This window comes from Melanerpes formicivorus, unplaced genomic scaffold (assembly GCF_026170545.1).
Source record: "Melanerpes formicivorus ecotype bairdi unplaced genomic scaffold, bMelFor1.0.p_v2 SCAF_12, whole genome shotgun sequence".
NCBI lineage: Eukaryota > Metazoa > Chordata > Aves > Piciformes > Picidae > Melanerpes > Melanerpes formicivorus.
In genome coordinates this window covers 6,495,148-6,512,016 of record NW_027142364.1, presented here as the reverse complement: position 1 = coordinate 6,512,016, position 16,869 = coordinate 6,495,148, and the positions used below count along the sequence as shown (strand labels likewise).

Here is a 16,869-nt window from a genome sequence, read left to right as displayed (position 1 = left end):
GTCATAGACCACAGGAAAGTGACTGATTTAAAAATTCTGAAGAGTGAAATTCGGGGGGGGGGGGGGCGGAATTTACATAAGAATTTTAGCAGAGGGTGCTCCATACCTTGCACTTGTGCACATTTCTGATGATTCAGCAAATGCCTTTGGTGATGAACTGCCACTGGCTGATACTCTGGCTCTAATTCAGCCAATAGGCTGAAGCCATGACTCTTATTTTCTAATTAATTGTGACAAGATACATGACTGATACTTATTCCAAACACCTTTGGATACAAGCAGATTTCTGCAGCAATGCAATACATTCTGACAGGACAATGGCAAAGGAACCACAGGCAAGTAGAACAGCCTCACTAAAATAATCACAAGACAGTATACCAAATGTCTTTGGCATTACTGTATCCCACACCAACAAAAGCTTGGCTTAAAAAGCACAAAATCATAATGCAGCCTGTGCCAGGCACTTCATAGAAGTGTTCTAGTGGAGGTCTAATGTTTCAGATTGCTCAAAGGAAAATACAGATGGCAGGAAAGAATCAGTCATGATAAACAAAATCCACAGCTAAAGTACGTGGAATCCTATCTATGAGCCATGTTAGATGAGACAATCTTCACCTGCGCTGTATAGTCAAACACTGTTTCCTATCACATGACCCCATGCACCAGTGCACCACCACCTTCAAGCATAGATGCCAGTCCCCTCTACTATACCATAATTCACAAGGAGAAAAATAAGAGCCACTGAGCTAGTTCAACTGAAGGGGTATGCAACACCAAACAACAGGCAGTATATTTGTTTCTTCCTTTCAGAATCCTTCAGTCTAATCTTTATTCAGGAAAAGAATTTTTGAGGCCTCCTTTTAATACCAGTCACGTGCTGAGAGAAAGTTGTATACAAGGAAAGTTGACAGGATTTCTGCCCACCTCTCTCCAGTCCTAGATATCATCTTTCAGGAGTGTTAAATTCTGTCAGAAGAACTGGTGCTAAAGCTAGACTAGGCTCTCCTAAACCTCAATTTACAGCATGAAGGAAAATGTTGCTATCACCTTTACAAGGAAAGGCAATTCTAGAGTATAACAAACATCATTAATAATCTAAACCTCAGAGACATGCAATCTACCTCACTGTAATCCTGATAAAATATGGGTAGTCATCTACTGGAAATAAAAGAAGTGGTCAGAGCACTTTACATAACTCAGAGCCTTCATTGCCCAGGGGAATAATTGCTGTAGAATGAGAAATGTTAAGTATCCTGTCCTGCTTCAAGTAGCTATTTTAGGCCCTCTAACCTGCCAAGAGACAAGAGCTTGCAAGAGAGTGCGCTAAAAGCAAACCCAGTGCCTTCCATATAGTTCAGGTCAGAAGTCATTAACAGCCCTTTAAAGATGCTAGACAAACCACACACAAACAGATGTTATGAAGCACAGATTATTGGCTGCTGTGCATGTGCAGTGATATTATGGAATAACAGTGAACATGAAGCTTGTATGTGTACATGCATGTTTAGGAGTGGGTGTAAGACTGAATGAGAGCAGTATGTGGCTCTAGAACCCAGCATTCACTTAGGCTGAATTTCAGATCCCAGGCTGGGTCAGTGTAGGAGAAGGGTTGCACAGAAATCTTAGGACGAAAAGAAGTCCTGTCACACTGACATGAAACCATATATTAAAAAAATCCAACACACTTCCAGTCAAATCTGAGACAAACCCAGTAATTCTACACTTCAAAGGCATATAGGTCAGTTGAAGTTGGGCAGCAACCTGCCTTTAAGATGTGACTCTCCAGGGCTCTTGATTAATCTCAGAACTGAAAGCCATAGGATTGGTTGGGATCCAAGCACCTGATTTTGATATCCAGCCCCAAATTTGAACATCTTCATTTCTCTTATTCAAGATTTGGTCTATATCTGAACTGAGTTACATAAACAAGCACAAGAGACCAAAGAACTGCCAGGGTAGTTAGCTGGGAAGCTACAAGCATTACCTCTATGACATGTCGTTTCAGATGCAAGTACACACACTGTCCCGTCTTCCGGTAATGCCTTTCAATGTGTTCCCTTCCAAATCCCAGAAATGTGTTCATGCACACATAAAGACCTCCTTCTGAATCCTAAAAGGAATGACACAAAAAGTTACAGCACAGAAGGAACAGAACAAAAAAGAAAAAAAATAATGCAGACCATTTCTGTTACCAGGCAAGCCCTTTACACATACCTTTTGTAGCACAATACAGTGTTTATATTATCCATCCTAAGAAACGTCCACATTGTATCACAGCCCACAGAAAGGCATTGAAAAGGGTTACTTTGCAACTACAGATTAGTGAGTGTGCAAGTGAGAAGTCTAGAAGTCAGTCTTGAACATCACCATTTGAGTGCCCATAAAGAGAGATTGGCAGGTGCAAAAATTTATAAGCATAAAGCACAGCCGCTTGTCTGAAATAAATAACAGAATTTTTTTTGCCATTGGATTGGAAGAACAACATTCCAGAACACAAACACAGCAGAGCCGATGGTCCAGAGATTTAGCCACAGCTGCTACTATTGATCATCATTTTGTCCAAGAAAATCTGATCTCAAATGACCTTCCAGCTTTCAGAACTGGCCAGCAAGAAAACTTTAAACTGTTCTATGAACATTTTTCAAGTGTCTATCAGACATTCTTTCTGTTGAGGTCATTAGAGTGCTTGGAAACAAAAGCACTACAAAGGAAATAGAAATGTATATATTCCCGGTACTGATCACAAATGCTGACAAGTCAGTAACATAACCTGGCAGGAGTTGCAGCACTCTGCTCTCCCAAAAGCTGGGTGTTGATGATGGCAGTTATCAGAGTCTTGCTCCATTTTAACACCACTCCCAGATCTCTCCTACAGTATTCAGACTGCCAGGAGGACTTTCAGTCATACAGTTTGTTCTAGCATATATTGTTTTGAATAGGTGGTGCATAACAAGGATTGAACCTTTCAGAAGCACTGTGACCTTCCTTCTATTGTGAATGTTTGTGCTATTGGAAGTACAGAACATCTCATGTGAAATTCCCCAAAGAGCAACATGATTTAAACTCATCCACAGGCACCTTAGAACTAAACAAAATAAATACAAATCATTAGCATGTATTGAGAAGCGTGACACAAACAATTGCTTTGAGAAGATACCACCTGATAGTGCCACACCGGAAACAGATTCAATACAGTAAACCAGGAAGTTGTCTCCTGCCTGGTCTGCCTCTCTTCAAAGCTCTGTCAGGCAGGAACATCTCCTTAGCCTCTCAGCGCAGCCAGGCCCTTCTCTCAGAATGAGCACCCAGCTGTCCGTCCCACCATGCCAGCCATGACATGATTGAGTCTCTCTCTGGTACTTTCCTAACCAGCACCAGATTAATACATCTTCTTCTCTTCCAGAAGGTGAAGCTGAAGGGCTAATAGTGTTGAGCAGTTGTTGCTCATTTGATACCCAGTACAGACTAGGGCCTGAGAAGCCTCTCCCCTCCTCCCAAAACTGCCCCAAAATGCCCTGACTTCAATGTGCTACTCTAAATTCCTAACTCTCCCCAGCAACAGCCCTCACCTAAACCTGTATACTACTCTTTCAAATATGTTTGTATCAATACAGCTGAAAGCAGAACTGAAGAACTGCCTCAGACATCAGTAAATACTGGTACTTCCACTGTGGCCAGCAGAGCCATGGAGCTGAGGAAAAGAATGTGAAGAGAGATCAGAGAATGACATTTTGCCCCAAGACTTTGGAAAATATCTGTTTCTTCCACTTTTCTTTCTGTCTTTCTTTCTTTCTTCCTTCCTTTCTCTCTTTCTTTCTCTCTTGCTTTCCACTAGAACCAACACAGAATTTTCAGCTTTTCAGGTTCAGCTGAAAGATGAACATGTAATGAACTATACAGCTGTTAATTTACCTACCTCTAGGAGATGAAATATATATATATATATACACATAGCATTGAGCATTACAGGATTCAAAGCTGCAACCTGAAGCAAGCTTAGACTATGTGCCATTCACACTTAACATATACCATAGATTCATTCTTTCAGCATCTAGATATTACAATGTTTATCTCTGAAGAGTAAATGGTAAACTATTTAGCCCTCTATAACCCTTCTCTGAGATTCTATTTAAAAAAAAAATAATATACAGCTTCTCTGAATCTGAAATATTCAGAGATATTAACAGCCTTGAGAAAGGGGCTGATATCTGCACTTGTGCTCAGAAGTAATAAAGTCTTAAAAGAAACTCCATATCTGGTATCCAAAACATTCATACAATACAATTGTATTTAAAACATATTACCTTTATTTTAATTTCCACAACTCTTTCACAGATTTATCTACTTTAAGGCCCATTATACCTTTGCTGTCTGTTCTGATATCCTGTATTCAAAATCCTTTTGCATGATCTCCTGTGAGAAAGTCATGAATCTGCCATCTACAAGAGAATTCTATAGGTACCCAGCCTAAATAAAAACAGTGCTGTGTCACTCTGGGGTCTCAGAAACTTTGTTTACAATTTTGTTTTCCTGGAGATTATTCTCTCTTTTTTTCTGGAGAGAATTCAAGAGACCACTGAATGGTTTCTGATAAGCAGCCTATGACAACAATCTGACACTTTCAGTATATGAGCTAAATGTAGAGTCTGAGTAAGTTGGTTGTGGTTACTAGCAAAACAGTTATCTCTCCTGGAGAACGCAGGCAGACTATTCTTTCACACAGCTTGGAAAGAAGTGGACAGACTGTTCAAAAGCCTGAAAGGTCACAGTAAAGCAGGGGCATGTGTGGAAAAGCCACCTTTGCAGAAGGCTGTATAAAGGATTAGGCCTCTGTTTGGTGCTCAAAGAACACTCACCTATAACCTTACACAGGCTTTGTGCTGGTGAATTTAACCCTACTGAGCACACAACCAGTTCTGGAAGGAATAATCCTATACATAGGCTGTGGCATAGATTTATAGAATGGTTTGGGCTGAAAGAGACAATAAAGTTCCAAACCCCCTGCCATGGGCAGAGGTGCCCTCCACTAGACCAGACTGGTCAAGGCCTCATCCAACCTGGCCTTGAACACCTCCAGGGAGGGGGCATCCTGGGCAACCTGTTCCAGTTCTCACCACCCTCACTGTAAAGAATTTAATCCCTTCAAATATGTGTAATCAATGTTCATATTAGATGTGTGAAAACTTATGCCTGGAGGAAGGCAACGTATCTAAAGAACCAAAGACACTATTTTACACCAGCAAAATACAGCTTGTCCTAGCAGACAAAAGTAGGAATTTTAGCTGGTTTGTTCCCTCTTCTCTGCCACCCCCCTTTGCCTCAGCATGTAGTGGGCACATAGTGTGACCTTTAGGATAAAATAATATGTAAACATTACCTTCCCTTATTACTCCAGTCTAAAGACATTGTTCAGGAAGAAGTTTGTACTTGCTCAGCCTTGCTTGCTACCCAGAAGTCCACTCAAGGGCAGACTAGTCTTCTTACCCTCTAAAGAGAAGGAAAGCTCATTTGCTCTTCACTGTGTTTCCTCCTGTTTTTGCTGCTAAGATGGTCACAGTTTGTCAGTAGCTTCATCAACAGAGACACACACAATCCACACCAAGTAGAAAAGTTTTAAAGAAAATAAAACAAGCCCTTCTTGCATATTTATTTATTTAGATAGTAATTCATGTTTTGCAGAGGTAAGATGAAGCAAAGGGACAACAAATCTACAGTGAGAGAGAGAGAAAATGCAACAGTTAGTCTCTCTCAGGCCTGAAATGCAGAACAAGGAAGCTGGTGGATCAGAGTTCTGGCAAACACAAACACCAGGCCACAAGAAAACACAGAGAGATCAGCACCTCACTTCACATATGGTGATGGCACCAGACACTAACAGCTTTCAGACTCTACTAACCTAATCAGGATTTGAACTAATGACCTGTATCCTGTTACCAAACCCCCCAAACTAACCAGACCCCTCAGGGAAATCTAGGGTTTAGCAACTTCCACTCCCGAAGTGGCTCATACAATGATGAATTTATAAAAGCACAACTGCTGTGGTGATCTCCTAACACAGCAAACTCTTACACAGTGGGTACAGTGTCTGCAATACAGGTGTCTGCTTTGGATCCACTAGCACAATGGTAAAACTTGCTAATATAGGTAGCAGAGAAGAGAGTAAAAAGGCATCTTGATTTTTCACAAGTCTCCATAATCTAATATACAGAATGAAAAGTTTGTTCACCCTGTCACATATGAAGTCAAATGTGCCAGTTATGACAGAGGGTCACTGGCTCCTCTGTGCTTTCCACCACAGCTTCCATGAGAGTGTTTTCCTACAAACCCCACAACCCTACAGAACTCTTACAGGCTCTGTCCTGAGTGTCTGTTCATCAGGAGTCCCCACAATTCATCTGACTGTGGTCACAAGACTTCCGCTGTATAACTATAATCCAATCTTTAATATATTTGGTGAAGTTACAGGGCACATACTGCAGTGAAACCCATAATAGTGTAATTTTAAAAAAACAGGTATTTTATTTCAGGACAGGCTTAAAAGGATAACAGGCATCTCTGCACTTAATATTAATCTCAAAAATACACAGTCATTTATGGTGAGGAATAAAAAGAAAGTCTGCCTCTCTGTCATGCTCCAGTACTACTCTGGTTGAAACAAGGAAAAAAACCAAAACCAACAAACCAGCAAAGCAAACCACAACCAACTACCTGAACACAACAGCACAGAGATGCTCCAGCAAAACAAAAACTTCACTTTCAAGCTTCCACTGCAATAAAAGATAACTTTCCTGAGGGGAAGTAGGTGGGAATCGACCCAAAATATGTGTGCCAAAGGCAGGGAATATATCTAGTTACATTCAGAAGGAGCGTGGAACCTGCCTTTCAGACACCTGACCTCTGCCACACAAAGGTGACAAGAAAGCAATGGTGACAAAAGGAAAGCAGAAAAGGAAAAATAAGAGCACAAAATTGAGCATCTGGTAAAGAGGAGGAGACCAAGAAGCAAAAGAATCAGAAAAAAAGAAAGTAATGACACAGACATACACAAGCATTGATGTGAAAAATACACACAATCAGTGAAGAGGAGCTGTGTACTATTAGAACTGGTGAAAGGCAAGAGAGACGGGAAGAACTGGGCTGGGCTGAGAAAGAAAAGTAGTAGGAAATAAAGTACAGGGCTTTTAATAAGCGGTCTGTTGCTTGAAGTGCAAAAGGAATCCTTCCCTATCCTCTCTTAAAAGTCTATTTTATCACATTTTGTGACAGCAACATATAAAAAATAAAAAATCAACAGCTAGAACAAAGTACACATCACTAAAATCAGAAATACCTCAGGACTCCAGAGTTCTGATGTTCTGTGGACAGCTAGATAAAGTTGCAATAGCAAATATATTACAGTTCTGAAAGGCTTGAAATCCTTCAGGTTCTGGGTGCAACACTAGCTACTGGGATGACACTGGATATTTCCCTACAAGCAGATTATTTCACAATTGCTTAATAAAGATGTCCAGTATCTCTGTTGTAGCTTCTAGATGGGCACAGGAACAAGGCCAACCCAGCAGAGCACAGAGTAGTAATTCCTAGGAAGGAAAATAAACAAACAAATCAATGAACCTGTGTGGGCCAGTCAGTCACTATAATGAACCCAAGACATAGGGCAGACTCCAGAACAGGGCAGTATCGTGTAGAAGCCACACTCACAGACAGGATCATGGCTTCGTAAGTGAGTAGATACAATGGCAAAACGAACATTAGGTCATGAGTGCTTCTAACTTGCAATCAGGAATACAAAACTTCCACCTATCAATCAGCACTGCTTGGGGTCACATTATCCAGGTGCAGATTGTGTGGGCCTCTGATAGAGATGTCTCAGATCCACCACAGCTTATTTTCTATCTCAAGCAGTGCCACCTGTACTGTTTCCATGGCAGTTTAGATTTAGAGAGAGCCTGATGATTTTTCCCTTGTGCAAACCCCTAGGTGTACAAATCTGTTGGTCACAAAGACCATTGAGATAGATGCCATTGAGATGGAGGTTAGGGACGATCGGGTTGAATGCTTGTGGATAAGAATTAGAGGGAAGACCAGCAGGGCAGACACCCTGGTTGGAGTCTGTTATAGACCACCCAACCAGGAGGAAGATGTTGATGAAGCATTCTATAGGCAGCTTAGGGCTGTCTCAAGATCTCCGGACCTTGTTCTCATGGGCGACTTCAACCTGCCTGACATCTGCTGGGAACTCAACACGGCAGAGAGGAGACAGTCTAGAAGGTTCTTAGAATGCATGGAGGACAGCTTCTTATCCCAGGTGCTGCGAGAGCCTACCAGGGGCAAGGCTATGCTTGACCTCCTCTTCACCAACAGGGAAGGACTGGTGGGCGATGTGGTGGTTGGAGGGTGTTTGGGGTCCAGTGACCACGAGATAATTGAATTCTCGGTTTTTGGTCAAGCCAAGAGGGGCGGCAAGAAGACCTCCACTCTGGACTTCCAGAGGGCAGACTTCGGGTTACTCAAGGAACTAATTCAGAGGGTTCCTTGGGATAAAGCCCTTAAAAACAAAGGGGTCCAGGAGAGCTGGTCCTACTTCAATGAAGAACTGTTGAAGGCTCAGGGACAGGCTGTGCCAATGTGCCGGAAGATGAGCCGCCGGGGCAGACGGCCAGCCTGGATGGTTCATGAACTTTTAATGGAACTGAGGGAAAAAAAGAGAGTGTATCACCTTTGGAAGAGAGGGGAAGAGGGGAGGCAACCCACAGAATGTTTAAGGATGTTGCTAGGTCTTGTAGGAAGAGAATTAGGGAGGCAAAAGCACACTTGGAGCTTAAACTGGCCTCTACTGTGAAGGACAACAAAAAGTCCTTCTATAAATACATTAATAGTAAGAGGAAGGGGAAGGACAACCTCCACTCCTTGGTGGATACGGAGGGGAACATTGTAACAAAGGATGAGGAAAAGGCAGAGATACTTAACACCTTCTTTGCCTCAATTTTTACTAGAAGGGCAGAACGTCTTCCAGACAGCTGGCCTGCAGAGCTGGCAGAAGGAGCCAGGGAGCTGCACAGTTTCCCTATGTTCCATGAGGAGGTGGTTGGAACTCTCCTTAGCAGCTTGGATCCCCACAAGTCCATGGGACCAGATGGGATTCATCCTAGGGTGCTGAGAGACCTGGCAGATGAGCTGGCCAAGCCACTCTCCATAATTTTCCAGCAGTCCTGGCTCACTGGCGAGGTCCCAGAGGACTGGAAGCTGGCCAACGTGGTGCCCATCCATAAGAAGGGCCGGTTGGATGAGCCAGGGAATTACAGGCCTGTCAGCCTGACCTCAGTGCCAGGCAAGATCATGGAACAGGTCATCCTGAGTGCAATAACACAACACTTACAGGATGGCCAAGGGATCAGGCCTAGCCAGCATGGATTTAGGAAGGGCAGGTCCTGCCTGACCAACCTGATCTCCTTCTATGATCAGGTGACCCGCCTGGTGGATGTGGGGAGGCCTGTTGATGTAGTCTACCTGGACCTCAGCAAGGCCTTTGACACTGTCCCCCATAGCAAACTGCTGGCCAAGCTGTCAGCCCATGGCTTGGACGGGAGCACACTGCGATGGGTTAGGAACTGGCTGGATGGCCGAGCCCAGAGAGTGGTGGTGAATGGTGCCACATCCAGCTGGCAGCCAGTCACTAGTGGTGTGCCCCAAGGATCAGTGCTGGGCCCTGTGCTCTTTAACATCTTTACTGATGATCTGGATGAGGGCATTGAGTCCATCATCAGTAAATTTGCTGACGACACCAAGCTGGGGGCAAGAGTTGATCTGCTGGAGGGTAGAGAGGCTCTGCAGAGGGACCTTGACAGGCTGGACAGATGGGCAGAATCCAACGGCATGAGATTTAACACATCCAAGTGCCGGGTTCTGCACATTGGCCACAACAACCCCATGCAGTGCTACAGGCTGGGGTCAGAGTGGCTGGAGAGCAGCCAGGCAGAGAGGGACCTGGGGGTACTGGTCGATGGTAGGATGAACATGAGCCTGCAGTGTGCCCAGGCAGCCAAGAGGGCCAATGGCATCCTGGCCTGCATCAAGAACAGTGTGGTCAGCAGGAGCAGGGAGGTCATTCTGCCCCTGTATACTGCACTGATTAGGCCGCACCTCGAGTACTGTGTCCAGTTCTGGGCCCCTCAGTTTAGGAAGGATGTTGACTTGCTGGAACAAGTCCAGAGAAGAGCAACAAAGTTGGTGAGGGGTTTGGAACACAAGCCCTATGAGGAGAGGCTGAGGGAGCTGGGGTTGCTCAGCCTGGAGAAGAGGAGACTCAGGGGTGACCTTATCACTCTCTACAACTACCTGAAGGGAGATTGTAGACAGGTGGATGATGGTCTCTTCTCCCAGGCACCCAGTACCAGAACAAGAGGACACAGTCTCAGGCTGCGCCAGGGGAGGTTCAGGTTGGATGTTAGGAAGAAGTTCTATACAGAAAGAGTGATTGCGCTATGGAATGGGTTGCCCAGGGAGGTGGTGGAGTCGCCGTCATTGAAGGTGTTCAGGAGGAGACTTGATGGGGTGCTTGGTGCCATGGGTTAGCTGTTTGGGTGGGTTGGATTGGTTGATGGGTTGGACACGATGATCTTGAAGGTCTCTTCCAACCTGGTTTGGTTTATTCTAATAAAGTTTATTCTAATAAAGTTTATTCTAAAGACAATGCTGTGCTGCCAGAACAACATTTAAAAAAAAAAAAAAAATAGAAGTGTTGAGAGGAAACCTAATGGTTCCACACTTCAGCAGAGGTCCAGGGTTGTCCGTTCGTCTGCATCTCAGTATTCATCCTCTAGCACTCCAGGTACCGTACAATCAAAGTCTCTGTGCTACCCAAAACATTCCAAATTTTGGTCAGTCACAGATAGAGAGGAAATGGCTAGTGAGATTCTAGTGTAGCTCAAACTCAGAGAAATGCACAATGCACATATGCACTCCTTCTCCAAAACTGCACAGTTATTCCTCATCTGTGAGCCACTGCAGGCACAACCCTGACTGATTGTACTATTCTCCAGCTCTGGAAGACCATTTAGTTAACCTTACTGTCCTGATGCAGCCCCAACCAGCAACACATTTGACCATGAGACAGTTTCAGCACCTCCCTGTAGTACAGCACTGCTGTGGTTTTTCAAGTGATCACCTGCCATCAAGCAATCCACTGCCTCAATAACTTGGAGGTCATTTTGCAGCTAGGCCAAAATTCTTTGTCTGGAGTGTTTTGCTTTGATGTATTCAATCCTCTTATTTGTTTCCTCACTGATCCTGCCCCATCAATACAAATAAGGTAACAGCCTGCACATCCCAGAGAGTGGCCCCAGTGGCATTTTGATTTTCTCCAAGGAATATTGATCAAAGGAACAGCTAGATAAGAGGTGCTTATTTCTAGAAAGTTTTATGCAACATGGCCACTGATATCCATCACACATTCTAAATTCTCAATTTCAATCTCAATTATACTGTCTAATAATCAGCAGAGCATCAGCATAGTTTAGCCTTTGGAAATTGTCCCAACATGACCATTACAGAATCCTCAAGCCACAAAAATGAAGTCAGCAAGATTCACAAAGGAAGCTGCTTTCAGCAGCAAGGTCTACATGCAGAGTGAAGCCAAGCTTTGAGCCACTCAGTCCTGCAATCTACAGAATCAGACTGCTTGGTCCTGTTGCTGTCAGAATCATGACCTGTGCTGATTGTAACCAACACCCTTCATAGGGAAGGCATCAGATCACCATCATAGCCTGCATGTAAGTCTTTTTTACAGCCCAGTTTGTATGCCTTTTATAGAAGCTGCCTCTCCCTCAGATGCATCTTGGCTAAAATGATCAGAGTTTTTTTGAGACAAGGATCTCATCAGAAGGTGGAATTCCCAGCTGAGTACCATACTTCTACTGAAATAATAAAAGACTAAAGGTTATATAATGCAATCTTTTTGTCTCTCTATGTAGTCAGCTGAACACAAAGTCAGGCTCATCCACCAAGACAGTAAGAGTGGTCACAGTAGATGAAATAGGAGAGAAACCTACATCACAGTGGCACAAATACAGAAAACAGTAACCAGGATGGATGACTGCATGTCATACCTGAATAATGAGAGGTACAGAGCTTGATGGAGCAAACAGCAGGGGAGCCATGGCTCCTATAGCTGGCTGGGCCAGTCCTTAGAGCAAGCAACACTCAATGCTAAGGCCACGCACGTTTTGTAAGCAGCGCATCATCTCCCCTCAACTCTTGTGCAAGAGGTCAGTGGATAACTGAAGGAGCCCTCAGAGAAACAGTTTCTCTAGAAGCCACCAAAACCCCAGAAATGTCATTAAAAAGGCCATAAAAAGGTACATTGTCTAATCTTACAAGACAAGCAAACTAAAAAGTGCACTCTAAAGTGCACAGAAATTTGTCTCCTGTTTCTGCCAAGCTTTCTGGAAACTGGCCCTAATATGTTCTGTTGGAAATAGTCCAAATCCCCTAATATGTTCTGTTGGAAATAGTCCAAATCTAAGGACATGAATGTCTCATATGTATAGTGGTCTTTCTAACAGTACTACCTTTCTGACAAGATCGTCACATTATGTTAATTCACATGTTAAAAAATACACTGAATATCCACTTGTAGCCCTCCTACACATATTAAATCTCTTAAGTAATGTTTCTCTTTGTAGCACAAGAGTGTCACTGTTCTCAAGTCCTCACCCAAGGAAGTAACATTTAAAACTCATGGAAAGGGAATTTCAACCAATTTTGAGGACAGTGAAGCTGCCTGTATCCTCTGGAACATGGCTCTTCAGTGGCACCAAAGTGCCTCTGTAGAGACACTACATGGCTCAGACCTGAACAAGATGACACAGCTGACAGAGAGACAAATAGGTCTGCTAAAGCCAGGTCTTGCAGCCACGTTAAGCTTTGCAGAATTCAAAGTAAAAGATGGAGCCACTCACACTCAGTACCTCATTTTGTCTCTCCCTGACAACAAACAGCTCTGGTTTTGACTATCCCACCCTCCCTGGTCCTTTTCAAAATTGCTGCAGCATCTTTTTCTACAATAATACTACTGCTTTGTCCCCTTGGACCTCATAGGTCTGATGTTTTTCATTGTATTTTCAATATAATAACACTTCCTGAAAGGGACAATAATAACATAAAATTAGTATAGCTGAAGAAACTTTAAAGCAGAGCTGTGGTGTGACCAGGTGCATCACTTCAAAAGATGCAGAAAGTACTGAGAAAATTTACTTCTGTGACAAAATTCACTTCTTTGGAGAAGGAAAAGAAAAAATATAAAAGAGAAAGGAAAAAAAAAAAAAAAAGGTAAAGCCTGAGAAACAATCTTATTGTGTTAATGAAAGAAACTACTGAAACAAGATCTGGTATTCAAGAAAATGATCAGAACAAAACATCTTACATGGAGTTGACTCCAAAGAGAGACATCCTGAAGTTAAACTGTAACAAGGAGAAAATTTGAAATGGCTGGGAAGTAAACAGTAAAATGAGAAAACACTGAGAAGTAAACCTACAAGGAAAACACCTCTTCCATCAAAAACGTAATCTGGTATGTTACCAGGGAAAACAAAACCAAGAGCGTACATTTTAACATCGTTCATTCGCTTTAGCTTCATAACACAACAAACAAACAGTGTATCCTCCTTCAAAGAGAGACAGACACCTCAACAGGAAGAGGCTCATTTAGGCTGCAAGTAGCTAACCTAAAAAAAATAAGTCACTAAATCAACCTGACACAAAGCACACAGAGGAAAAATCTCCCTTTAACCAAGGCAACAACCTGTCTGTATCCTTTCACTTTCCTTCTGAATGAAAGACTGTAAAAACACAGCTTTGCTGGTCTCGGTTTTTAAATGAAAGTGTCTTAAAGAAGCAAGCCCTCTAGAATTCACCATCCTAGAGACAGCATCCAAGTATCTGTTAGGTTATGTGGGAATAAATAAATAAATAAATAATAAAATCTGAGACAAGTCTTTTGCCAGCTAAGCCGAGGAGTGGTGTGGGCTGAAAAGCCACAGAAGGAAAACAATAGAAATTGAGACTAATTTTATTTACTGGTACTGCAGAGGTTCAGCCAAGCCTTTTGCCCAGTGAATGTCTGTAAAGCAATTTAAACAAAAAGCTTTAAGAACAGAAGACAACATTTTCCAAAATCTGAATTCTCTTCTAAATAAAGTCAGAAGGATAAACCATTTTTGCAAAAAGATATAATAAAACCTCACAGACCTGGTGAGTCCAACTCCTCCAACTACTTTTATACATAGTTTCTGATAGGTTAATTGAAGTTTTGCTCAAATGTTTTACATTTTCATCAAATATATTTTGCTAAGCACAGCTTTTGCAGTATTTACTAGAGGCTTGTTGGCTGGGGGTGGTAATTGGCTGCTTATTAATCTGTAGCAGTTATTTCGTATCCCTTCCTACTTGTTAACAGAAACTTTTTACAAACTATGATGTTGAAGAAGCCCCAAAGTGTTACTAAGACATCACCCCTGTGTTTCCCTGAGCGGAAATTTAACAAAAAGATTGTGCTCCATTGATTTTTTTTCTCCCCCAAAAAACCTTACAAAGTACATAATGCAATTAGTGCTTCTGCAGCAGTCTGATTTGACAGTTTTAATCAGGCCGCCTACCAGTATGTCAGGGCTGCTGGGTGACACTTGAGATCTGAAGAGCATGGGTAAAAATAACCTCCGTTCAACAAGACGTGATGAACACCAGACAGCTGAGTCACCTTTAAAACTAATTTTGATTTTCTGTATTAGAAGGAATTATCAAAGGATTCAGAAATCTGTCTGAAACGTGCCGGTAACGTAAACAAACCCTGAGCTTCCTTCTGATTGCTGCCATTGTCTTTAACATCAGTATACAGTGCTCAGTCACTTTTGGGAAACCTCAGCTTCATGTTGAGAAGCAACTTCTAGGGACACTTCAGCTCCAATTCAAAACTGTCATTTATACGCACCTGTTTCTTATGCAGCATCGACCATACAATTTATGAAGGTTTCCAGTATTATCAGTGAAGCTGAAAACGAGTTAGGCCCACTTAACACATGCAATCTGTGAGACTCCTGGATTTTTTGCAAGACAGCTGAAATACCAGAAGTTTACTGTTCATCGAACATTCATTTAACAGCAAACTAAACAAGCCAGCAGAGAAATACTGTAAGTTCACTGAAATCCAGTGGCATAATGAAGCCCTGGGAGGGAAAGTGTTTCAGAAGGACTCTCACGATGATTTTTCAGGTCGAGCCTTTATTTTGGGAGTTTTCTCTTAGGATTTTTAAAAGGCGAATAAACACCGAGACAGTCGGAAAGCAAACCGACTGGCATCTGCTAGTCAAAATATGCAAAAGAGAAGGCCAGCTACTGCCTGCCTCTTTTAATCCCTCAGCATCCAAGTAAAAACAAGGGCTCCGGAGGGCGCGGGCAGCCCTCGCACTGCCAGAGCCCATTTCCCAGCAGGAAGGAAACTTTCCCAAAACGCGCCAAATCCGCGTGTCTAGGCAACCACTCCAGACCGCCTTAAGCAGAAAAACAAACGCAACGAACCAATGCCGCTGCCGGCACGAACTGCCGTGAGGAGCCGCGACCGCAGTGGACCGGCTGTGAAGTGCGGGGACCCGGGCAGGGCTGGGCTCTCGCGTGGCGGGGAGCCGCTGCAACCCGTGCGGCGAGGGCGAGGGGAGACCTGGCTACGAGGAAGCCGCGGCAGGTGGAGGCAGGCGAAAGGAGGAAGGGGGGAAACTGTAACGCTTGAGGAGGAGGAGGAAGAGGCCCGGAGATAAGGCGAGAAAGAGGCCCGTAGAGAGGGCGAGGGGCAGCCCTTGGAGCGGGGGATGCAGCAGAGAGCGGGGAAGGGGCTGAGGAGGGGCGAGCGTGCCGCAGGGCGCCGGCTGAGGGCAGGTCGGCAGCCCGCGGCAGGAGGGGGAGCAGCCAGGGGCGGTTTCGCTGCACTCACAGGCGAGTCGTAGGAGAAGGCACACTCCGTCTTGTAGACCCTGTCCCCTGACTTGGGCACCCGGATCGTGGGCATGTAGGGGACGAGCAGCTCGCCCAGGTCCCCGGAGGCCATCTGCGCATCGCCGCTGCTGAAGAGCGCGGCCCGCTGCATGCTCCCTCCGGCCGGCCGGCGGCGAGCGGGCAATGCGAGGGCAATGGAGGCGAAGGGCAGCCGGGCCCGGGGCAGGGCGCGGCGGCGGGAGCCGGGCCCGAGGGAGGGGAGGGGGAGGGAAGATGCTATTTTTAATCCAATGGCAGCGGGAGCGACACCAGCTGCGGCGGCTGCACTCGGGGGTCCCGGCGAGGGCGGGAAGGAGGCGCAGGGCGGCGACGGTGGGCAGCGCCCTGCAGCCCCCTGCCGCCTTCGCCAGTTTCTCGGCGTGAGGGGGTGGCCCAGCCTGCGGGGCCGCTCTCCTGGGGCGATTCCCACGCAGCGTCCGTGCGCGCGGCGACCGTTAGGTGGCAGCCGGAGTGGCGCCGTCGCCGCCCTGCGTCCGTGCTTCCCTCTCCGCCGCCCCGGCCCGGGCCCCGGTTGGGGGGGGTCGTCCGGCAGCTCCCGCCGCGGGGCTGTGTCGGCGGGCGGGGGAGGGAACAGGGGTGCGCACCCCTGTTCACGCGTTTTCCCAGAAAACCTTCATTTCCGTGAGAGGAGGATGGAGACTGCCTCCCCGTCGGTCTGCGAGGCTCGGAGCAGGTTTCCCTTTGACCGGTAACGCTCTGCTACGGGCTCCTGTAGTTGTTGTTTGACCAATTAGATACTATATACGTGGGGCTTTTTAATTCTCAGCCGCAAGGATTTAGTAATCTCACATGCCTGAAAGAAATCATTAGACAGCGAAGTCCCCG

At 44.9% G+C, this 16,869-nt stretch overlaps 1 protein-coding gene across 1 annotated transcript in view; it reads right to left on the bottom strand.

Annotated features, from left to right (window-relative positions):
- The window catches only part of USP13 (ubiquitin specific peptidase 13), a 57,470-nt gene extending 41,115 nt beyond the window's left edge, over positions 1-16,355 (bottom strand). Inside the window, exons 1-2 of the mRNA XM_068145065.1 lie at positions 15,983-16,355; positions 1,985-2,110 (exon numbers count right to left, since the gene is read on the bottom strand). Coding sequence (XP_068001166.1) covers positions 1,985-2,110; positions 15,983-16,135 — 279 coding nt within the window. The 5' untranslated portion in view covers positions 16,136-16,355. The remainder of the gene's footprint in view (positions 1-1,984; positions 2,111-15,982) is intronic.
- Between the last annotated feature and the right edge of the window lie 514 nt (positions 16,356-16,869).